Source organism: Macadamia integrifolia, chromosome 3 (assembly GCF_013358625.1).
Source record: "Macadamia integrifolia cultivar HAES 741 chromosome 3, SCU_Mint_v3, whole genome shotgun sequence".
Lineage (NCBI taxonomy): Eukaryota > Viridiplantae > Streptophyta > Magnoliopsida > Proteales > Proteaceae > Macadamia > Macadamia integrifolia.
Genome location: NC_056559.1, coordinates 27,593,659 through 27,618,999, shown reverse-complemented (window position 1 = coordinate 27,618,999; position 25,341 = coordinate 27,593,659). Strand labels below are relative to the sequence as shown.

The window sequence follows — 25,341 nt, the reverse complement described above, 5'->3', positions numbered from 1 at the left end:
TAATTTTAGGCCTGCCCCTGGCTCTTTTGATTCTCTCAATCTAAATCAAGTCACTCCTCCATACTAGGGCATCTAAATGCCTCCGTCGGAAATGGTCATGCCACCTTAAACAACTCTATCTAAGCTTATCAGAAAGGATAAAGTAAGGAATGCCACGTGATAATTAGAGCTCTATCATAAGGCATCACATACTATTGTCAAATAGCCCTTTACAAGCACATACAAAGATCAGAATACAGTTATGTTCCAAGAATTGGGATTCAAGTGGGTCAAATAGCTATAGTCCTCCATCTAGAAACCTACAAGATTGAATCCTCTGAACTTACTTGATTTTAACTGATCCCTTTCCCATACCAAAAGAGCTATCAAATAGAACCCTCCCTTCCAATGTGATTTAACAAATATTAAAATTTCATAAGATCTAAGAACCCCGATTGCTAAAAACACTAGTGAATTATATATCATCCAGCTCAACCAGGAACCTAAGAAGGACCAATCAAGCAGTTCCACGGCTGCCTTCATAAAATCTATTGTGACACAAGAATGAGAGAAATGAATTCGCTACCTCAAACTACTCAAAGGAAATGACATATTCAACTATAATTTTATGATGCGTTTATAATATAAGGAAAAAGAACCCTGCCAGGCTAGTGTTCCCTACATGCAGACACAGCTGGGTGTAAAAAGACCCAGCTGCCCCCATGTGCACTGGGTATTTTCACATCCAGCTGTGTCTGGGTGTGGGAACGCTAGCTTGGCAGGGTTCCCTTGCCCTATAATATATTTCTATAAAGAGATTTCTAGTCATATTGAAGGATAAAATACAAGAAATAAACATTTTCCTTATGACTACTACCATGATATGACCATCATATAATTTTCTTTCCCATGCAGAAATATTGAACATTGATTATAAGTGCTGGTGTCCAGATTGGACAGATTTAGGTCCCTTCCTGTTTAAGACTTTGATGCACTTAACACTACATCCTTTTGCCAATAAAAAAGATCCTACAGACTAGAAACAGTACCTAATTATCAAAGCACCCCCATACCAATCTGAACAAAAATGTTATGTCAATGGGGTTTCTAAGGTTATACCTAATGATATAACAAAATCAAAATTCATTTAACTTCAGCATTTGACAGGCCAGGACAAGAAAACAAAATTTCCAATAGAGTGAGTCCTTAATAGCTTATAAAGTTGGTAATCCAGAAGCAAGAAATCAAAAACAAGACTAGTGCACTTTATAAGCTATTGACTCACTCTATTGATTATTTACAATAGAATCATCTTGATTCAGCCTCCAAGCCATCTAGTGCACTCATTCACCGAGAGGAGAATCGCATGCTTCTGGATCTATGCCAATGTCCCTCTAATTCATTTACACCATGGTGTTTCAAATTTATGTCAACATTACAGCGAGAGGCACCCATAATGCATCTGATGCAAAAGGCTATAAGAGGAAGCAGAACTAGAGAATAACCAATCCATTGAGCCTGATAAATAAACTAGACAAGCTTCTTGGGGTCACATATTTTAATACTTCTGAGAAGAAAAAAATTTATATAGCCTCTGTAGAGTATGGACTGAGAGTAAACTAACAAAGACAAGAAAACTTCTACACTGTGACATCATGCCTACAAGGAGCAACTGATTGGATATTTGACTATAACATGGTGCAAATACATGGTGCAAATATTGTAGTCCTCATGTCCGCCAAAGAGATTCAAAGTGCTTTGACGTCCTTCCTGAGGCTCACTGGTAGGTCCTAATATTTCCATCTAACCTGTCAGAAAATCAGGCCTCTGTTATGGAAGAGTAGGGGATAATTAGATCGGATAGGAACAACAGTATATTCATATTGACTCTAGAAACACATTGGTTTTCATTTTGAGATGCATTTCCAACCGTGGAAGAAACAGAGGTTCCAGGCCATTATTGTATTTACTAACTGTAGTTAAGGTCTACAATAACATTTTCATCATCAAAACCTTGCAGCCTTCTCATGCTGCCCTTTTAAGGTCACATGAATAGAAGCCAGGGGACACATGATCCCTAAAGAAGAAGGAAATCTAAAGTTTCAACTTCTTCAAGTATAAGAGTTCCAAGCACCCACACAAATAACAAACTTGAAAAGGACAAAGGACGAAGATCCACCACTATGATTCTTTTAGGAAAACTGTAGAAGTCTCTCTACAGAGTAATGTAAATCAGATTATCACAACCATTCAATCGGGTCAATATGAAATTAAAAGGGAATATCTAAGATGATGGAGGTGGAAGACAAGTTAAAATAGGTCGTAAGGCAGTCTCAGGAGCAAAGCATGAGCTGCAATAAATTCCTTCAATAGAATAACCTGCTATGCTCAAAAGATGAAAGACCATGGCAAACATTATGGTAGCAGCATGATCATAAACTTGTACAGATATGTCGATATTTTCAATCCTAGAAATCTGTACAGAAAATCCCAGGGGCTCAATTCTTAACCAAAATAACTAGCCTGCCTGAACTTATCCTGACTAATAAAAATACTATTATTAGTTTTGGCCTACTAGTTGATTATTAGATGGACTAGCATGACTCTGCAACCTACCCTGAACTCATTCTGATTATTAGAATGTAATTATCAAGTAGTCTTACAAGGGTAAGGGATTCAAACCTTTACAACTATAAAGATTTTTTTTTTAATCTTACTATGCAAGATCAAAAGAATTTCTTAGAACATATACAAGAACTACAACAAAGCCTTATCCCAACTTAATGGGGTCGACTACATGGATCCAAAGCAAGATCAAAGAAAAGGAAAAAAATGACAAAAACAGTAACGAAGTAGAACACAGCTAAATGGGGACTGCTACATGGGTCCTAACGCTCCAATCCGTTCTATTCTTAGAACATGTGCACAATTTATTTAAGCAAGGGGCTAATTAATTTTTTTTAGGTCCACAGTGAAATATGTCTAGATTGACAAACACCACCATTATCAATAATTCAATATAGTGAGACAAAGCAGTATCTGATGTCCAGTGCACTCATTTTCATAAACATATACTTCAATTTCTTAACAACTGACAGGATTCTCACCATTACACTTTCTTTGGAAACAGGGGAATGAATGTTATGGAATTTCTCTTAAAAAAACAAGGTCAAAATCTGTAAATTCCTGTATGAATACCCAAACATTTCTTGAAATTTATGCCAAAATTTCCCCCCCTTGTCAATGCCATCCAAAATGTTGAAATTTTTACCATCTGGCTGCAAGTACTGTTTGATTAGTGGCTACCCATTATTGAAATTACCAAATTAAATTCATTACTCTTTGACGACATGAATTAAGAACTGCTTGGTAATATAATCGTGAACCTTTGAAGACCTCTTTGCTTGAAGTTTCCATCTCTGCAGCCATGGAGAAGCAAAAGCTTTATTCAAATCACAAGCAAATTATGAACCTACAGACAAAAAATAAAAATCGGTCTCTTTTAATGAGTGAAAAGGAAGAAAGAGTACCTCTGCAAATCCTCGAAAACGCAAGCCAGAGAGAGAGAGCGCTTCTGCTCTTGAAAGAAACAGATAGAAAAGCAGACAAAAATTAAAATTTATTTAGAAATTGGGCTCTGGTCCCGGCGGGGCTCGAACCCGCGACCTTCGGCTCATAAGACCAACGCTCTAACCAACTGAGCTACGGGACCATGGACGTCTATAATGTATTTAATGTGTTATAGAAAAATAAAACTAACAATGAAACAATAGTATATAAGCATATCAATCAATGGATTTTGGATTTGTTGGGACCTTATAGTATGGAGATTAAAATGTTCAAATCTTCTCTCCAGATACTTTCAATGTGGTCTTTGGATGAATCCTTGTTTCAATTATTTGTAATTTATGTTATTAATGTACCGAAAGAAAGCAGTTTTTTTCATCCCACACAAAGCCCCACCTTACCGAGCTTTTAGTATATTAGAACTCGAGTGCCTTTCCTTTCTTCACGCTTTTGGTGCACCCAAAATAAAGGGCAGACCAAAGCTTGAAAATTTTGGCTTTTTAATTGATGAGATGTAGGAAAATTGGCCGAGGCCATAGAACACATTCCTTTCAATACACATGCATAAGGTTTTATTCCCTTAAACCAAGCAATAAGTATAGTTTTTTTGGTCCAACAGAGCTATTAACACTATAAGGAATACATCTTTGGTCCAAGTTTGATTGGGGTAAAATGGTTTCAGTCTGCTACTGAGCCAATCCAAACAATCGATTTTAATTTAGTTTGGTCTAGTTTATTATCGATTTGATGTTATCTATTTGTAATAGGACTACTATTGAGTTTGGTTTGATCCAATGTCGATTTTACATGAATACACAAGGAAAACAATCGAATTTTTTTGTATTTTTATTAATTTTTATATTTCTTGACGAGTTAATATTGATCTAGTCTTGGTTTTTTTTATTAGGTTCAGTCCACTCTCAGTTTTCGGTTGGTTTATTTTATCGATCTGGTTTAGTTTCAGTTTCTATTGATTCCGTAAAACACCACCCCAAAACAAACTGATAAGGACTCGGTTTGGTTCAAGCTAAACCATTTGATTTGATCACTCCTACCAATTCTAGCTGAACTTTGACATCCTTAATAGGGGCAAGGAGGTGACAAAAAAGAGAGGTAGAGAGCATTAGTGTTGACATAGTCTACACTGCCAGCTCAAAGATTTTTTTTTCATAAAAATAATAAGAAAACTCTCTCTCTCTCTCTCTCTCTCTTCCCCTAACCATATGGATCCCCGTTGTATACATACCATGCAACACCTCCTTCCATGCGCCCATTGGCATGGGTCCCCCATTGTACATATATCATGTAATGCCTCTTCTCGCACACCCATTGGCTTAACGTGGGAGATGTCATTACATGTGAGTAACGTATAGATCCCCTACCCAAAATAATATTGGTGGGCAAATTTTCCTTGATTGACCCAAGTCAACTACTGTTCAAAATTGGTGGATCATTCTGACAAGCTTGTCGAAGCAAGTCATGAAATAAAAAATTTCTCATACTAAGGTGACTGATCATGCTCACTATAAACTCCCACGCTTTTTAAAGGACTTTAATACCTCCATGTTCATAAACAGTCAAGGAAACAGGGGTAGGAAGGTTGTCTGGCTGTCCATCTTCCCTACATCTTCTTTGACCAAATTATCTTCCTCGGATCTGATCACAGTGCTCTCATCTTCAATACATCCTCTACTTATTTCAGTTTCTAAAAACTCTTTCATTTCCAAGAGGCATGGATGTTCCACCTGAGTTCATACCATTTTGCCATGGATCTTAGAAAAATTTGGGCAGTGATAATATTATGAAAAATTTGCTTCTCTTAACAGAATTCTAAATGCAAACTTGACCATGGATTCATTTGTGTTTAAATTTAAAGTTCGTTGGTCAAATAGAAAGCTTGGTAATTTGTTTATTGATGAAAGACAAATTGGCAATTCATCGCAAGATATGTGGTAGAGATGGTATCAAAGTCCATTTAGATCGTTATTGAGTCTAAGGATGATGTCTTCGTTGAATTCTCTCTCTCTCTCTCTCTTAGGCTGTTGGATGGGATATATCAGACTATCAACTAAAGGCTACATTTCTGGACTGATCCTGTTGCTCTACAAATCTTTTTGACCAACTTTAGGAAGTGCATATGGCCTCTAAGAGATTTTTTTTTTTTTTTTTTAATATGTTCAAAATGTTTAACCAAACTTAATTTTCATCTCAAACCTACTGATAATGTAGTGAAATTCCTAAAACATTTAGCTTTTTGGGTTCTCACTAAGAGAACCTCTCTTTCTTATCCTCACTCCTATAATGTTGTAAATTCAATCTTTTCTTCTTACTGAAATTTATTTTTCTTATAATTAAAAGAAAAAAAAAAAAACTACATTGCCTTGCATTGCACTAATGTTTCTCCCCATTGTTTTTATAAACATCAATTTGAGTGAATCAATCAATGAATTCCTTGTTCTTCTCTTTTATATAGTTTTGTTTAATATATTGGCCATTACATGTAATGTAGCTACATTTCTTCATGCAGAGGATAGCATGGAGAAGGGTCCTAATGGTCATAGAAATTACCTTTTCTTATTGTTGTTGTCAAAGCTGTACACTTCCTACATACTAAGATGATCCCTGACTTCTTAACCAACCAACTGATGAAAGCAAATAATATCTGACTAGAGGAGCATTGGACTGCAAAGCTGAGTGACTATGGTTTATTAGTGCAATTTAAACATGTTAAACATATCAAACTTATATGGTCTTTCCACTAAAAATTCAATATTTCTTTTTACAATTGGCTACATTTATTAGAAACATTGCTTTGGCAGCTTTAGCCAGCTAAAATAGTGTGTTTCTCTTCTGCCTTGTAAAATAAGTGACACCTACTTCAATTTGAAACTTTTTTTTTCCTGCTCCATTTTGACACCTTTAGATGAACAATTCTGATTAGTGTCATAAGGTGTCACCACTTTAGTACTCCTATCAGGCACAATAATATTAGCAAAATATTATTGTATTCATTGGGATGTACATGCTCCTTTGTTTGTTTGGTTGTAAGGAGGACTAAAAGGAGTGAAGTAAAAATTTTCAAACCTTAAAAAGACACTTTTATAATCCTTTTTTTTTTTTTTTTTTTTTTTTTTTTATCAATATCTACTCTATAGAAAGGAAAGGAGATGTAATGGCAGCCTGGGCTCAGCATACCACGATTTCACTAACTACGCTAAACATTTGTCGTTACCACTAGGTCACGATAGAGCAACCTTACCGTTGCATGCATGTTACATGCATATTGAGTGCAATCCACACCTTTCGTAATCATTACCCTATGTGATTATATATCATTAACTCTAAATCATTCCATATTTGATTATTAATTTTCACTTTACTTTGTCCAAAGCCCTTTGGTTCATTATCCAATATAAAATAAAATTTAATGTAAAATCTATCATTAATAAAGGGAAAAGAATACTCCCTACTCGTACAACCCCTATGCAGTGCGGGGTTCAATGAGTAGGCACATAAAGGCATTGACAATAAATGAGTTTTTTGGGTTTCACAGGGGTGGGGTCGTCATTTATCCACCCTCTGTGTCTGGCACAGGGGTTGTGTGATCAAGGAGCAATTATTTTCCTTATTACTAAATGTGATAAACTTTGGATCCAAATCCTTTGTCTCTCAAGCTAGTGTAGTGGTCACATTACCTTTATCGGAACTCTCTCTCTCTCAAATTATTATATATAAAATGTATCATTACTAAATAAATAATAATTACATTAATTTATATAATCACTTGAAGCAATGATTGCAAAGATTCCTTTTTTAACTTAAAAATTTTCCATCCCCTTACTTCAATTTCCTTTGCAATCAAAGCCAGCTGATTAGAATTATAACAAGATTTTCCCTCATTTTTTTATTTTTTTGGTGAAGAGATTTTGCCTTTAAAATGGACAAAGAAAATGTATAATTAGTGGAGAGAGAAAGGGCCAGATATTTAATGTGGAGTGGATAGAGAGTGACACATAATTGACGAAATTGGATATAAAAGGTGGGAGATCTGTTAACGGGTGAAGAAAACCTCCTTTCTTCTTCCTGCCAAAGCAAATCAATCCAAACCCAACCCAACCCAACCCTAGGGAAGAAAAAATCTCTGTATATTTTTCCTTTCATCTTAATCAAAATCTTCAAACATGGGCACCGAATAGTAAGTTTTTTAATCTCTCTTTTTTCTCCATTTTTCTCAGTTCTTTCTCTTCTTTATACTGGTATAATAAGCTACACTGTTTCATATTCCGTGTTTGGCAGCGATTACCTTTTCAAGCTTCTCTTAATCGGAGACTCATCCGTCGGAAAGTCATGTCTTCTTCTGAGATTCGCAGTAAGTTTGTAGTTTAGAATTCCCACTATGAAAAGCTTCTTCTGTTGATCTTGTAGATATAGAAATATTGGGTTTGACTTTGATGAGAATTCTTTGTCATCACTCTTGAAAATGGTTGTTTTGTCTTTTAGGATGATTCGTATGTTGACAGTTACATTAGTACAATTGGTGTTGATTTTGTAAGTTTTTTCTTACCTTGATCCCTTTTAAAAAAATTATAATATTTGACTGTTTTAGAGAGGATAATGTTTTGGGGAAATTTCCTTTAATTTCTTCATTTTGCAGAAAATCAGAACCGTGGAGTTGGATGGAAAGACTATCAAGCTGCAAATTGTGAGTAATTTGAATTCCCAGTTTTTCAAAATTATGTTGGGCTTCTATAATTTAATAGTTGCATTAACAGTTGTGTGGGATGGTGTGGTAAACTCGAATTCTGTACCAGAGTTTTGTAAGACGTTACATGATTATGTTTTCTCTCCCACCATTTTTAATCAGAATCCTAGAAATATTTCCATTTATTAAGGCTCAGAAATCACCACATTGAACTGAAATGCTGCCTGACATGTTGAACTGCAAAGAGATTTATAATGCAAAGACATTATCAGCAAGTCACTTGTAGGAAATGACGAATTAGATGCAACTTTAATTTCCACTGCTGCCTACTCTTCATAGTAACAGTAGAGATGCTAGATTTGAGTGATAGTCTAAGTACCCATCTTCCAATTGCTGGCCCACCACGTAGGCCTCATATCTCCATAAAATGTTTCAGAATCTTTTGGGATGTGTCTCAGAACCTATGAATGACAGAAATGACCTTCAGCTAATAGGAAAAAAATCTGAAAACTGGGGATTCTGGAAAATTTTATGCTAGGCCTGTCATTTTGGGAAGAACATCTTCAGTTGTCTTCAGTTGAATGTTGTTCGAAGATTGTAACATTAACTATTTTTTCTTCTTAGATCTATGTTATGACTTGCATATTTATGCTTGGAACTACCACAGGAACAAAATTTATAATGCTTTGAATATTAGCAAAGATGTGCCTTCAAAATTGTGAAGAATGGTAAGGTTTCAGTTGGATCATCTGATGTCTGTGTTGGAGGGGATGTCTCTGTCATACCTGGTGGATAGCCTAATAGGTGGTTTCTTGGGATTTATCTCACTTGTTTGAATCTTCCAATTGTGAATTATCCATATTATTATTGGTCAGTAGTGATCTGATCTCCAGAATACTGGTCCTTAAATCCTTGTCTGGCTTCCTTCCAAGTGTTATGGTGTGGTCAAGTTGGTCCTTTGTCATTAATCTGGTTTAGTAGTTCAAGTGATTCACTCAGAAGGTAGGCTTACAAGCCGAGGATTAGTGGAATGCAAAGCAAATGCACAATCATTTGCTAATAGTAATTATGGTATTCAGTAACCTATGTGAACTGTTCATGATTGGCCACATTAGTCACATGGGAGAGAATTTGTCATAGTAGTGATTTGGCAAGGGAGATGTGCTCTCTTCCATGTTCTCTTCTTTCTTTTTCGTGATGGAGGAGTGAGCCTGATTGGAATTATACATAATGTCACATTCTGTGTAAAGAAAGCTTAATCATGTTCCATGTAACCTCTAAAATAATTCGTTTTGTTGTATTTTTTTCAGTGGGATACTGCAGGACAGGAGCGATTCAGGACTATAACCAGCAGTTATTACCGTGGAGCTCACGGAATCATTGTATTGAATCCTTCCCAGTTAGTTTTGTATGCAAAATTCTTTTCTTTCTTAATTGACCTTGGCTTCTGTTGATCTTGCTGGTCTTTCATCAAATTGAATACATTTATATGCAGTTTGATGCTGCCTCATCTTCATGTATGTGCTGTTCTATTTATGCATTGGTGTTTGAAAAGTCATGAACATATGCTAGGAGGCTCTTTGTAAGAAATCCTTATCAATGCCTCATAGGACTAATTTGATTTTCCTTTTGTTGGTTTTTTTTTTAGATGAATGAATAATTCAATGCCAAAGGAAAAAAGAAATATACAACAATGGGGAAGAGTTGGGGGGGAGGGAGGGTCTAGCAATTAGCCAAGCAAAAATGGAACAAACCGAAGAAGAGTTTAAAAGAGATACCATTCACCTTTATGAAGCAATCCTATTAGAACTAGGAAAGTTTAAGCACTGCAGAATCGGTGGCACTATTTAGGATTTTAAATCGGAATTCAAGTAGAGATACCATTCAGTTAATCAAGAAAGTAATTAAAAGCAGAAAGCAGAAACTGAAAATCAAATTCAGAAAACCAGAATTTGAAGAAGAAAGTAGGATTTATAAAATTAAATTTTTTAGGTTTATAAAACAGGTATTAAAACTAGAATTAGAAATAAGAAAGCAGAATAATAAACTGAAGTTAAATTAGGGCAGCAACCTATGTATCAGACAGTTCAAAATTTTGACCAAAATGTCAAAATTTTGACGGCATATTTCAGTTTTTATACTTCTTGAAACAAAATGGCAAGTGAATTGAGGAGTCTTCTATGTTTCGGTTTTTTCACTGAAATGGACTGTATTTCGGTGCCATATCGGCCATTTTGGTGGTTTCAACTAGAGTGGAAGTCCCAGTTGAAACCGAAACCTTGGACCTTGGTATCGGATCAGCGTAATGAATAAACAAACCAGAATTAAAGGAAGATACGAAACAAGTAATTACAGGGTATGAAAGTTGAAGAAATCTGCCCTAAATTTTGATGTAGAAGAGATAGAAAAAACCAGATTAGGAATCCACCAATCTGCAGGCTTGGAACCACCAGAGCCTTACTTCTGAATCCACAGAGAAGACTTAGCCCCATGCATGCATATATAGGTGTGTGCTGGACTGACTCAGACTCATCATAGGAAAGGCTAGAGCCATTCCTGAACATGACAAGAAGGAAGGAAATCAAAACAGACTGGGAAAACTCCCCCTAAGTAATGATAACAATAATTAATAAAAAAAGAAAAAAATAATGCTGCTAAGAAGACCCTACATTCTGGACACTGAGGTGGTCTAGTTCTGACCCAGCTGACAGCCCTGGTGTCACACCCTGTTCTCACAGAACCGGACCGGTGACCGGGTTAACTCCGGTTAACCCAACCCTGCCAGGATCATCTGATACAGTATCCAACCACAACATACACACAACTAAGATAATCGTTCAAAAGTTCAGCGGAAGACTTAATTTACCTGTAAATACCCCCAATATACTTGATACCCAAATTGTAGTATATTTACACAAAAAGAATAACAATTCACATATCAAGTACACAAAAAGGGGTCATCAAAAGAATAAAAAAGTAAAACTTTGTACGGTGTCAATACTGCGGTCCCGCAGCACAGCTCTCGCACGTGCAATCCGTACCGTACTCATACTCCTCGGGAACCCACCAATCCTCATCGGGAAATTCAACTGTCGAGCCCGACCCTTGACCTTCAGGCGGGTGACCTGCAAAATCATCTAAAAGAGGTGTACACGTGGGATGAACTCACTAGCTCAATAAGTGAAAAGAAGGACCACACAATAATTCACACAACGATCACATCCATATGCACTATATGGTATGCAATTCATTTTAAATATCATCCACCTAAACAACATTACTAAGTTTTTGGTTTAGTGCTACTACAACCACAGTGTGCGTATGCTCCGGGTACGAGCTGCGAACTCCATTCGGCGATACGCCCATAGGGTTGTCGGAGAAGGCCCACCGTGAGTACAGGAAAAATAAAGCATGCCGACTACCGGCTCTCAACATAAAAGTAAATGACAGAAAGTAAAGGTGCTGACTTCAGCAATTTAAAAGCAGTACGATTGGCCCTCTTGAATATACCACTGAGGTTGCTGATTGTCCTAATGACTAGTCGGACGTATGTCTAACCGTCACAGTGACCCGACAACCGCGACCACTGCTTCCCCCCAAATGGTAACCCAACACCTCAACACCTGTTGGGAAGGGTCGTAGCACGGGAAGATGATAATCCTAAACCGCATGCTCCTATATGACATAGTAGGATTGCATAGTGCCACCGCGTCCCATTTCACGGGTCACCAATGCACTCGTTTCCAAGCCGACTACGGCATCTAGTCTAATAATGCACCATGCACAATGATCCCATCATTCATCACACAAGCACATCATCACTTAGCATCGAGAAAGTAAAACACAACACACATGTCATAATCATATGAGGATGGCTAAGCTACACATAGTTTGCATGATGACATGGCTAGTCTAGATACAATTGAATGAATGCCAAACAAGCCTTAAAATAAGGCCAAACGTCCTCTCCCCACTTGTTGTGTACAAAGACTCACGCCCGGTACGGGTGAGATCCAGCGCGAGAAATGTAAATTTTGGTGAACCTATCATAAGTGAATGGGGTTAGCATTTCACCACTTTGGGGTCAAAACTAACAAGGTTTGATGACAAAATCATGTTTAGAATCATAAAAGAAGGTTGTACGTCCGTTTTGGGTCCATTCGGACACAAAAATCACGTTGGGGGCCTCTCGGGTGGGTCGGACAGCCCACCTGTCACGGCCCACCGGTCTTCTCAGGTGGGCGGGTCGGCCCATCGGTCCTAGCCGAGGGCCTGCCTTCTCAGGCGGGTTGTGCGGCCCACAGGTCCCAGCCCACCTAAGAGGGCGGAAAATTGCCCTCTTCCTTGAAACTTTCTCCAACCTTTGGGAAATCAAATTGGGCTTTTCCAATCACATTTTCCACACTTCCAAGGTCTTATAAGATGATTCTAACCTAGATCTAAGTTAGATTTAAGGATTGAAGAGCCATCTTACCTTCTTTGCTTAAGAACTCTTTCAAAAACCCCAAAATCACTTCTTAGCTCAAGAAATCACCAATGCTTCTCCAATCTTATAAACACTTCTTCAAATCCTTCAAAATCAACACATAGACCATCTATTTAACCTTAGATTCATCATCTCAAGGGGGATTTACAAGACCTCAAGGAACTCTACTCAAATCAAGGGTTTTACTTGGGTTTGGTGAAAGTTTAAGAAACATAGCCTTTGCTCACCTCCAATCGTAGATCTCGTGTTGGGGATCACTCTTCCGGCGTTGGAATGGGAAGATCAAACCTTGGCGCCGTTTAAATCCATTTCTTCTTCCTCTTCCTTCCCCTTTTTTTTTTTTCGTTCTCTTTTCTCCCTTCTTTTCTCTCTCCTCTTTACTCTTCTCACCAACTCTTTAGTGTAATAATGAGAAAATGAAAAACACAATAAATGTTATTTATACCTTTTTAAAATATCCATTAACCACATGGGTGGGTCACTTAGGTGGGCCAATGAGTCTGCTTGTGACTACCCACCTGAGAGCCGAAAATTAGCCAAGAAGTGGGATTTTTGATGGGATTCGACTCCCGACATGTATCTCGCTCTCGGCACAAGGTATATTATACGTATGCACTTTAGGATACGGCTACATACCAGCATTACCCGTACATGACCTTATGATACGTGCATGTGCACGGCTTGGGTACACCCGTCTCCTCTGGCACTGACTCGGACTTGTCTGGTCAACCTGTGTTCAAAGTCACCCTTGCCATCATGGTCCATAAGGAACTCGCCGTAACCCCCTCTAGTTCGGGTCCTGCATGGTTAAACTGGGTCAACCGTGTAATTAGACAAGGTTTAGAAAGTAGGGTATCACACCTGGTCTCTTGGCCTGCGGTCCTTCTTCTTTTCCTTTCTCATCTGCATCCAATAATGATTGGTGAAAAAACTGGTTTGTGGTCCTTTTCAAACTGGTCAATCGTCTGGTTATGGTAATAGCTTTGTGTTGTGAAATTTTGGGGAGAACAAAGGGCAATTGGTTTTTCTTATTGTTTTAGTTGTGTTCAACTTCCAGTATGGTAACAAATTTCGTTGATTTTTGGATTTCAACAGATTGTCTATGATGTTACTGAGATGGAGAGTTTCAACAATGTCAAGCAGTGGTTGAATGAGATTGACAGATATGCAAATGATAGTGTATGCAAGCTTCTAGTTGGAAACAAATGTGATTTGGTTGAGGACAAGGTTGTGGATACACAAACTGGAAAGGTAATTTGTTATGGGTTTACAGCTATGGCAAGTCTGAATTTAGTACAAACTGTCACAATCTGTACTTGTTGTCGTTCATTATGTCTTCTGCCTTCCCCCCCTCCCCCCCAAAGATATGATAACATATTTCATTGGAAATAATGAAAGGGTTCAAAAGAAGAAAAATAAATGTAATATAGAACAGCTACAAGAAGGTCCCAAGGAGCAAATCCCACTTTAGAACTACAAGCAACCAAGACCCTACCTCTCAAAACAGAACCATCCGGTAAATGGCCCACCCTAGAGTGACTCTCTATTCAGTCTATCTCTTGCCAACGTGTCTGCCACTGAGCTTCCTGGTTTAGGCATCCACTGAAATAAAATATTCCTTGGTACAAATGTACCTTGCCCTCCCAATTAGGGGAATATTTCCATGGCCTGGGTGTGCTGATTATAACCAACCAGTAACAATAATGGAATCCCCCCTCAATAAATAAGGAAGGATAAAGGATCCATTGTGATCACAGTCGGTGGGAGGAATTCAGTGATGCGCCTAATTTAACATATGGACCTGATCTAACAATGCTCAGATGTGCTTTCTGATTCATAAGGCAATCATCTTTTCTTGATTGATTAGTTATGAGATTGAAACTTTATCCGTGTCCAATCAGGAATAAGTGTAGCAAGTGATTTTAGAGGTTAACAGGCAGTGTTTTAGAATTATTATAATACACACTTCTTGGGTGAAATATGCTGACATTTCTATTTCTGCTGACTGATACAGATTCTGTTGTGATATACTTGCCATGATTTGTTGATGGGAATTTGGTCTCATGTATCATTTAGGTCATGTCTGACTGGAACGGAAATTAATTATTTTTCTCCAAAATGATTTCAATATTGTATAATAATTCCAATATAAATATGCTGAGACTTTAATTTTTTCCCAAAATGTTTCAATATTGTATAATGATTGAATAAACACAACTGAAGCTACTTGATTTTGTATATATTCCTGGTTTATGTTTTGGTGATATATCTATGATGTTTATTTTTCTACACAAAAAATAATTAGTAATTTTTTAAAATTTCTAAAATACACTTTAGGTTGTGGGAAATCACTTGGAAATGTCAATTCTAAAGTCTCTTGTATTTTCTTACAAATTATTGTATTTTCTCAAGTTTTTAGTGAAAACCATATACAATGAAAGGCTACATATAAGGTTGGGATATGATGTAGTATAAATTTATTATTTTTCTTATGAAGTACCTTTTATTTTATAGATCTTTGAGCTTTGTTGAATTAAAAAATTTAAAGTATATGTACTTTCTTACCTATAGAACAAAATGTGTCAGTTTTGATAATTAAAAGTGTCAGTATATTTTCTAATTCTCATGTCATTTATTTCATAGTATATGTACGTAAGAATTATAAGGGAAGCTGCACAATTCCAATGTGTCATGTATTATTTTGTTATTTATTTTTTTGCTTTAAGGTGTATTACTGCATAACTATGTCAGTGTAATTGTTATTGATAAGTACATATTATTGTTCCAAACATGAGTGACAACATTTGTCAATACTGTTGCTGGTCTTTTTAAGGTATTAGAGATGACTGTTTCTTATGCATATGGTATACAGTATAGTTGTTTGTTGTGTGCTAATGCTTATTCTATCATTCCAAAAGTTTCTTTTAAACTTTCCATAATTCCTGGATAATTTTATAATTTCCATGATTTTTTCAATATTTCCATGCATGTTAACATATTTACATGAAACATTTCCAGTTCCAAGTGACCAAAATATTGACTGAAACTGACATTTGATCCATTGAGAACTAAAGTTCAAAATTTTGATTTCAACCAGGGTTTTGACCTTGCTCGAAACCTAAATATTTCGTGAAACATCGAAATTTTGCACATTTGGCAGAAAAAAAACCGAAAATGCCCATTGTGGTGGTCAAACAGTTGAATTTTTCCTTAAAATTTCAGGGAAAGCCTTTTTCAATATGATGTTGGTAGCCTATTGTGTCCTTTTTCTTATATAATCTGTTCTACACATAATATTTTTACTAGAAAACACAACATTCAATAAAAGCGACTGAAATGTGTATTAAGAATGAAGAAAAACCATTTAATAGTGTACCGATGTTAAAAGTGGCATCATAGACAAATAGACAATACATATATCTGTATATGTACAACTTTTGACACCCCTACGCTTATGTCAGTACCACACAGTTTTGGGGAGGCTCAAAACCCTAGAAGATTGCTGCCACTGATGGAACCGTTCCTTTGGCTGTATCACAAATGATGGCCATTTCATGGTATGCCTGAAGAAGTGCTTAAAGTATAATGCAACAGCCTTATAGGTTCCATCACCAACATAGTCTAGGTAATCCAACCTAGGATATAGATCACTAGGACGAGAAGATGATGCAAATGTGGGCCCACTGTTGCTGCTTGGTGGACCGTGCTTATTTGGTGGGGAGGCTGGGTATGAGAAGATACTCTACACAAAAGGCGACCCACCCTATGAGAAACCATCATACGCTAGGGGAAATAAAGTAGAGGTATACCCACTATACCCAGCACACTCAGAACTGGAGCTCTTTGTGGAAAATGTGGATGCACACTACTACCCTGTCTATCCGTACCCACCATATCTACTAATCTCCTCCAAACCTGAGCCTCCAAGTGTGCCAAACAATCTTGCAATGTCTACATCTATGCTATTTTCCTCAATAGTGCAGACCTCTCAAGTAGCCTTCACGATGGGGCATGCACATCGTGGTCAAGATGTTGGGTGGCATGGTCAAACTAACTCTTCCTATGAATTGGATGGGCTCATATTGTTCCTCTAACCCTTTGGTTGGGTGGCTGGGTATGAGAAGATGCTCTACAGAAAAACGACCCACCCTTTGAGTGACCATCATACGCTAGGGGAAATGGAGAGTTATACTGGTCATACCCACCATACTTGGAACTAGGGCTCCTTGTGGCAATGAGGTTGCACAGCACTGTCTTATCTGTCCATACCCACCATTCCACTACTCTCCTCCAGACTCAAGCCTCTAATTGTGCTAAACAAGCTCATAATATCTACATCCATGCTAGCCTCCTCCTCATCTAGTCTGAACTGTTGGCATAGACCTCTCTAGCAACCTCTATTATGGGGCATGTGCATCGTTGTCAAGATCTTGGGTGGCAGTCAAATTGACTCTCCCCTGCGAATTGGTTGGGTTCAATATTGTTCCTCTAACCCTCTGTTTAGTGGATCACCTCCACCATCACCATCACTCACCATCGTCGTTGTCATCATCACCAGTAGATAGGGACATTGTGTGAGTGTGACCGTTGAATTGTGACCAGTCGATGACTAACTCATTGTCCCCGACAGGTTCGGATTTAAAAGGTGGAGGTGTCTGTGAGTGAACTCGGCCCTCTCGAGAAGCCATAAATTCATTGACATCAACACCCATCTGACTAACAATCTTGGTGTTAGGACTATCCCCACCTCCTATGATCTTCTTCCCATAATTGTATTATGACTTTGTTTTGTCGTTTCCAGTGGGTATCCCATGCCTTCATACCGAGTCTCCCATCAGCCACTGTTCAACCTTCTTACACTGTTGCAACAGGAATGCATATGTTATTAACTTCTCTACATCAATTAAGACTTTTAAAACAACAATGAAGCTATTTCTTAATTTCCCCAAGTCTTGTATTTCTTTTTCTGATTAAAACTATTTTTTACTATTTATTAAAAAATAATAATTATCTAATTAAAAAAATAAAATTAAGGAACAACAATAGTAATCACTATCAGTTGAAAACACATCATCAATATTTTCACAAATTTTCATGATTTTTCAAACCAAATCAGAATATTTTTCCTAATTTTTTAATGTTTCTGCTTTTATTTTATTTATTTATTTATTTTTTGACAATAAAATTTGGTTCCATGATGTTGTAGATCAATGGTTTCTAACATATATAAAATTGAGGGCCTACCAATAAATAGTAACCGCTTTTTTGGAGAAAATGGGTTTACCTTCAATTTCAATTCTTGCACAAATTTGGAGTCAAATCCAGCAACAGATCATCATAGATGCTCCAAAGTAGTCCACAATATTGTGATCCAATAAGAGATTGAAGGGTTTTTGGTAAAAAAAATATGTTTTCTTATATAAGGGAATGTAACGTTTTGGCTAATTTGCCAAAACATATTTCCAAAATGTCCATTTCAGTCGAAATTCTGTGTTTCGGTAGAGTTGACCGTGGTTTCGCTTTGACCTTTGTCAAAATAGGAACAAGCCGTCAAAATTTCTGTATATTTCAACTTAATTATTTAACCTTATTGAGAACTACCTCTAGTGGAAGTCTAACCTATTCTTCCTGCATGGCATGCCTATTATGGCATCTGAAAATGTTATGTTATTTGACTCTTGAATATATGGACACACACAGATAACAAGGATTTCTTAGGCATCTATTTATTAGCCATACTGGATTACTGTCATACTCGCAAGTCATACATAACCATTTTTTTGTGGGTGAATAACAAATTCACTACCAAAGAGAGAGAAATACAAGGAAAACTATGACTCAACTATAAGAACAACAATACAAAGCTGAGCTCTGCCCTTAACTGGGAGAGGCATGGGGCAGATACAGAGATAGGGGGAGACCCCATGAATCAACTATAAGCCTATTCCTAGGGAACTCGATGCGTTGGGAGAAGGCCACAAATAACTTGCTTCTGACATCAAAGGTGATGGTGTCCCAAATCTACTGGAAAGATTTGGATTTGGAGGTCCATCATTTGAGATTACGCTCCCTGCCAGATATGGTAAATAGTGGTGCCAAAGCAAGCTTTTACCCACTACATCACAGCTGGAGTTACTGGCACAGGAGATGCCCACCCCAATCCGTTCTCTATCAAAGAGCAAGATCCATATCCTCCAAGGTGATGCAGATACGGCTGCCCTTTCTTGGTTGGACCAGCATGACCGGCTTTGGAAGCCAAGAGCCAAGAAGAACTGGTCCAGCCCAGGGTTTTGGTCCAACAAGGGTTGGAAATAAAATTAGTAGTTTACTTAGTATTTTATTTCATGCTTTTATTTTCCAGACTTGAACGTAGGAGTAGGATTTATTTCCTTGCTTTGGTTTCCTTTTTATAGTTGTTTCCTAGTTTAGGCTAGTTTCCATTCCAGTTAAGTTTCTAATTCCATGTTCCTATTTTCCTATATATTAGTTATAATTGATTGAAGATTCAGAGAGCAATTTGATTATTGAATGAATGTGTGAGTGTGATCTTCCTTTTCCCCCTCTCTACTCTGATTTCCCCTCCCTTCCCTAAGGGTTCTCCATCACAAGGCCAACATTTGGCAAGAAGCCCTTTCCAAACAGACGAGGAGAAGGGACAAGTGTAGAAAAGATGGTCCACATCTTTAGGGGCATTCTAGCAAAGGTAGCACATTGGGAAGCAAGAATCCATCTGGGAATAAGGACTGTAGGGTGGATGTGTGTAAGCGCCCTCCAGACATTAAAGCTGTAGCTGGGGATGTCCCCTTGAACCAAACGAGCTTGTTACCAAGGGGGCACGGGACCCTGAGCTCTGATGAGATCCCAAGCAGACTTGGAGCTGAAGAGACGTGGAGGAAGCAGCCCAAATAAAAACATCTCCATTGCTTATGGACCTTCTGGAGATGGCCGACAAAGCATCCCAGACGACAATAAAGGAGGGGGAGAGTGAGGACAGCGGAGCCCAATCATTGTGAGCAAGGATGTCTGAGACCATGGCCAACCTATCATAGCTCAAACTTTATTTGCATGAGTAGATTACAAGAAGCTAACCCCCACAATATATATCCCCCAACAATACAACTAGTATCCAAATTGCACTTAAAGATGCTTTAGAACAAAGGAAATAACAACCCACACGAGCTTAGAACAACCCCACAATAAGAAAACCCAGAAATTACAATCAAGGATCAAACCCTAGGAGAGAGAGAAGCCTGCGGCTAGGGTTCTAGGGAATACCTGCAGTTGGACCTGTAGGTCTCTGTTGGTGCTGAAACTTGGGTCGATGGGGGTCCTTACGGTGAGGAAGAAAACCCCCAAAGATGAATGAATTCTTTAGAGAGAGAAAATTGAGAAGATTCTTCAAGAACAGCATCAGGGCTTCTTGAGGGAGCCTCAAATCAGGATCGAGGGATCCTTTAATGGTCTAGAACAGACCCTTGAAAGGGGCTGTCTAAACAGACCTTGGATCTGGTTGAGAAGAAGGATCGATTGGCTTCAAGACTTGACCTTTGCTGATCGATTCTGACAATTCCAGGTTAGGACAGATCAGGTTCTCTTTGAATGATAATAGAAGTAAAACAGAAACAGCACAGGAAATTGAATACTTAAAATAAATTAGAAACAAGGGAAGTGGGAGAGGAAGTGGCTATCTCAGCCTGGGCTTCTCACCTACAGCTATCCCAGCTGCTCTAAGCAATTGATTGCAAACTTTCTTTATTCAAATCTGAAATTATGAGTACATAGGCTCCTCTCTTTATAGAGGGCAGAATTTCAATTAAAACACAACTAGGAGCTAGTTTCCAAATAGGACTAAACACTCCTAGTACAACTAGGACTTCAAATAGAACTAGGACTAGACTTCTAACTCCAATAGGGAGTAGAACTAACAAACTAAGAGTCCATATAGGACATTACAACCGATGGGCCCAATGGGCCTTTATTGAATTAAAACAACTTAAATAAAAGCACTTTAATCGATGGGCCCAATGGGACCTTATTAGATCACTTAAGTCCCCTTACTTAGGTGGGGTGATAGTGACACTTTGGGCTGGGCCTTTCTTCCTGCGATAGGTCCTCCCAAAGTGTGGATCTACATCACTGGCTCTGTCATTGACTGAGTGGATGAGAAGGGGTGCGAGTGGTCCAACCAAATGCAAGTGGCAGTACCATCATCAATCTGCAGAGGCAAGGAACCTGAATTTCAGAATCCTCCTCCAAACCCAGGAGGCATCTATAGAAGAGGGGGCAGTCCAAATGGAGTCATTTCGAAGAAGTTTAGAATAGACCCAGTCAACCCAGATGCTTTTCTTCTTGGTAGGTAGCTTCCATATCGGCTTGAGGTTACCACCAATGTTGACGTCTTTTATTCTTCTCAAACCAAAGGAATCCTGATGGCCTTGGAGAAATGAAAGGATGGTCCATTTTTGATTGAATGCTTCTGAAAAGCACTTCAAGGGCTAAAGTGATAATGTAGGACAGCCTTGAAGAATGCCTACTGAAGAGGCAAAGTAGCCGGCAAGGCTACCATTGACAAGCACTGAAGAGTGTGCTGAAGATATGCAGTGGTAGATCTAGTTGACAGGGGAGGACATATTGAGCATGACATTTGCATTTTACAATGAAGTCCCATCTCTAGGAGTTAAGGCTTTGTGAATATCAAACTTCATAAGAGCAGCATGGGGCTGGTTCTTTCTTTCAAAGCCTCTGAGAATCTCAGTGCAGAGGAGAATGTTATCTGAAATGCTTCTTCCTGGGGATTGCAGAATGAAAATCAGTCACTAGGGAGTCAACCACCTCTGACATACCCTTTATTGACTAGTCCTCATGAACATTAATTTCTCTAATGTCTTATTTTTTCTTGATAATTCACAAAGAGAGTATATTAACATGGAACATAAGATACACTGTGCTGTTCTCAATATCTTGTTCTCTGCTGTTGCTTTCATGGTTAAGAATGAATTTTGTGCATACCAGTAATCCAAGGTTTTTTTTTTTAAATAAATAAATTGTATTGATTCCACATACATAATAACCCTGTGAAGAATATCACAAGATCATATTTCTGAGGTAATCCGTAAATGTTGGATTCTTATTGAATGCCTCTAAGTAAATACAAACTTATGTTTCCCTCCAAAAAAAACATCTGTGCATCTATATGTCCCTTTTCATGTTATCTGGGTGGCTTTTAAGAATCACGAGTTTGTTATTGATCCATTTATTGTGATAGAAAATTTTGCATCAGGTGACTTTGACTTAATCAAGTAGCTATGTGAATCTATGTGGCTAAAGAAGATCTGAACTCTGTACCATATGGCATCTTCTTATCTTCCAGTACATTATTATTTTTATGTTTTTGGACTGACTTGGTTCTGACTGTACCAAATGAACCTGCAGGCATTTGCGGATGAACTTGGGATCCCTTTCCTTGAGACCAGTGCCAAAGATGCAATTAATGTAGAGCAGGCTTTCTTGACCATGGCTAGTGAGATCAAGAAAAGGTAATTTATAGACACCTTTTCCTTAGTTTCTTTTTACTATGAGTGCTTCATATCTTCCACATTAACTGTATTTTGGTGGGTTTCTATTGAATATGATTCACATTTGAATTCTGTTAATTTCTTTTGTTCCTGGTGGAAGCGGTTATTGCTTTTACAGTTCCTCACCATTGATATACCTTGGCAATTTATTTGAATGCTCTATTTTGAGAGGGGGGTGTTTAATTATGATAACTTTTATCGTAAATAAAAAAGAGACTGGAATCATAGCTTTGGGAAGTAGGATTATGCCACTCAAACAAGTGGCAGATAAAATATAAGGCATGCTCTTCAGGACCCTTTGCAGGAAATAGACGACTTGATAATGGTATTACTGTCGCCAATGAGTGTGCAGCAGGCACAGCAGTCTTGTGAGAACAGCCAATTTAAAGTGCAACTTAGGAAAGCCTACAATAATGGCTATTGGGACTTTATTGAAAATGGATAAAGAGAAGTAATTCCTTCACTAGTCACTACAAATGGAATTCCAAGATATCATTTTGGGCTTTGAAAGAACTAGAACAACGTGATATCATTTTCCACTTTCCTATTCAGCAGCATGAGTGATGTCCTTAGTGAGATTTTGAGCAAAGCTGAGCCTTTAATCTATTTTGAGTTTTCTAGGTGAGTTGTGAGAGGGCTACTATTGTAAAAGGCCATAACAGAATTGTGACTTAGAAAAGCCTATGATTATCTCTAGGGACTTTTTTGAAAATGGATAAAGAAATTTAAGTTCGTCATAAACTAGATTCTAAGAGATGCCTAGTGGCCTTAGAAAGAGCAAGGCAACATGATATTGTTTCTGCTTTTTTCATTCAGCAGTTTGAGTGATGTCCTTAGTGCATGTTTTGGGGAGCTTGTCAGTCTTCTGCTCATTGGGTTATCCAGAATCAAGCTTCTCCAACTAAAAGCATGTGTCCAATAGAATCATTTCATCTGGAATCTGTAACTCATAAACTGAAGAATCTCCTGAAGCTGGAGAGGGCCTATTCTCAATTCTGCTTCATGAACATAATCTGAGTGTGGGGTGTTTCCAACTTTAGTAGGGTCTTGAGCAAAACTAAGTTTTCACCAAAAATTGCTAAACTTACATATTGTTCAAGGTTTCATTTTGACATCTCGAAACCAAAATATTTCGTGAAATCTAGGAAAAACCTTGAAATATGAGTAAAATCGGAAAACAAAGCAAAATTGGAAGTTTTACAATCATCAAGAATAATTGTGCCACTAACTCAACAACATACTACATGGCTACTACACTTTATTTTACTTTTCATTCAAAATGTCACTGAAAATTTTTCATTCTATTATGGTGGGCCTAGGTGGATCAAGATCCTAAACATTTGTCAAGAAGTATTCACAGCTGCCACTGGAATCTTTTAGGAAAAAGGAGTGTACTTTTCAATTGCATACAAATCCTTTCCACCTTTATCAGGAAAAAAAAAATTCCACTATTATAGTGTAGTACTGCCCCCTTTGAAAATTTCATTTTACTTGAAATTGAAATTTCATTTTCATTGTTAATGTTTTTTTGCAGAGTTGGAAACCTACCCAGTGCAAACAAGAAGCCGGCAAATACTGTTCAAATGAAGGGGCAACCAATTCAGCAAAAAAGCAATTGCTGTGGTTAACCATTGTTTCTTGTATTTAATTTTTATTTTATAAAGGAAGCCAAGATCTGATCTTTAGTAAATATTTGATCTTTTTGTACCTTGTTTAGATCCTCAACTTGTTAAACTGAATATTGTCAACCTTAACTCTTCTGTGTTAGTCTTGGAATTAGGTGATTGCTCAGAAGTACAAACAGCCTTGTTTAGAAAACATCAAGGTGAAAAATACTGCAGCTAGACAATGTTTCTTCAAATGCCACACTTTTTGCAAGATTGGTTGGTAAAAATTGACTTGTGGAAGCATTGAACTTACCAGTGGAGCACATTTTTGAAGTGTTAATCAGCCATGTATAGGAATTATGTTAGAATTTACTGTGGAAGATGTTATTTTGTAATGATTTTATTCAATATATACATGGGGAGAGTTCCCTAGAAGGCAGCACGGCTCCTACACCAGCACAGGACCAATGAGAGAATTAGTAGAAGCACCAATAGGTTGGATTTCCACCTTTTACAAGGGGTGGGACAGTCATTTAACTCCCATTGTGTCTGGATGTAGGGATCATTCTGCCTTTAAGGTGAGTGCCTTGTAATAGTACACATGGTACATCTCTTAATCCAAGGTGATTTGATGTTGTGATTGGGCTCCTCTAATAGTGAATGTCATCATTAACTCCCTATTTGCAAAGATAGGAAATACGCTTTCTCAAACCAATTGGAGGGTTTAAATCTTGTGATTTAAGAGGTTCTCTCTTCACCATGGGTGAAGAAAAACTCGACCCTGCTTGGGTGGGTGGTGTGGGGGGAGGAGAAAGTTTCAGTGGAAAGAGTTCGAAATCAGATTGACTGTGACTAGTAGATTAGTTGAAAGCTACTTTCAATTAAGTTGAAGAACATCACAGAGAATAATGGGGGTATGCCCACCCACTTACATGGAGAAGGAACATGAGAAGAAGTAACAAAAGAAGCTAGGAGATGGGCAAAGGGGTTTGCAGTCCTCAAAACATGCTTGGCAATAGAAGACCGGAATTTAGACAGTAAGCTCCTAATGTCATGAACCTAAGCTAAAATTACCCAAGGAGAAAAGCTACTTTTAATTGTTATACCATCATCCCTTCCGTTCATCTCAAACTTAATTTTTCTCACCGTGAAGAAGGTGTCGCTGGGGCAAGTATGTCTTAGTTAAATGGAATAAGTGTTTATATATATGCTCTTATCACATGCATGCATAGGTAGAGATGGTTCAATATTCTTTACTGGACTTTTCTAGAGTAAAATGAAAAGGTGCATTTTTTTAGAAAAAAATTAATATGAAAAGCAAGGTGTATTTGAAATTTTAATATAAATGACTTTTTTTGGGGCGAGTGGAATTATATTAAAAACTTGTAAAATATATATATATATTAAAAACCTTAAACCCTAAAT

General features: G+C 37.6%; 1 protein-coding gene, 1 long non-coding RNA gene and 1 other non-coding gene across 3 annotated transcripts; 2 read left to right on the top strand and 1 right to left on the bottom strand.

Moving 5' to 3' along the window:
* Positions 1-3,617: 3,617 nt before the first annotated feature.
* TRNAI-UAU lies at positions 3,618-3,691 on the bottom strand. The gene has a single exon. It is a non-coding gene; the product is annotated as a tRNA-Ile (tRNA).
* A 3,902-nt stretch (positions 3,692-7,593) lies between these two features.
* LOC122073420 (ras-related protein RABD1-like) lies at positions 7,594-24,228 on the top strand. The gene is made up of 8 exons (XM_042638006.1): positions 7,594-7,741; positions 7,843-7,915; positions 8,047-8,094; positions 8,201-8,248; positions 9,559-9,630; positions 13,830-13,985; positions 22,167-22,270; positions 23,844-24,228. Exons 1-8 carry the CDS (start codon positions 7,728-7,730, stop codon positions 23,935-23,937), a joined length of 609 nt encoding a protein of 202 aa, XP_042493940.1. The 5' UTR covers positions 7,594-7,727; the 3' UTR covers positions 23,938-24,228.
* LOC122073423 lies at positions 17,936-21,912 on the top strand. Its single transcript, XR_006138785.1, has 2 exons — positions 17,936-18,933; positions 19,344-21,912. It is a non-coding gene; the product is annotated as an uncharacterized LOC122073423 (long non-coding RNA).
* Positions 24,229-25,341: the final 1,113 nt, after the last annotated feature.

What these genes read in the sequence shown, in the direction of transcription:
- LOC122073420 (XM_042638006.1), top strand. An exon ending in GTGGAGCTCACGGAATCATT is followed by an intron (nt 9,631 to 13,829) that starts GTATTGAATCCT and finishes GGATTTCAACAG; the next exon opens with ATTGTCTATGATGTTACTGA. An exon ending in GCTAGTGAGATCAAGAAAAG is followed by an intron (nt 22,271 to 23,843) that starts GTAATTTATAGA and finishes GTTTTTTTGCAG; the next exon opens with AGTTGGAAACCTACCCAGTG.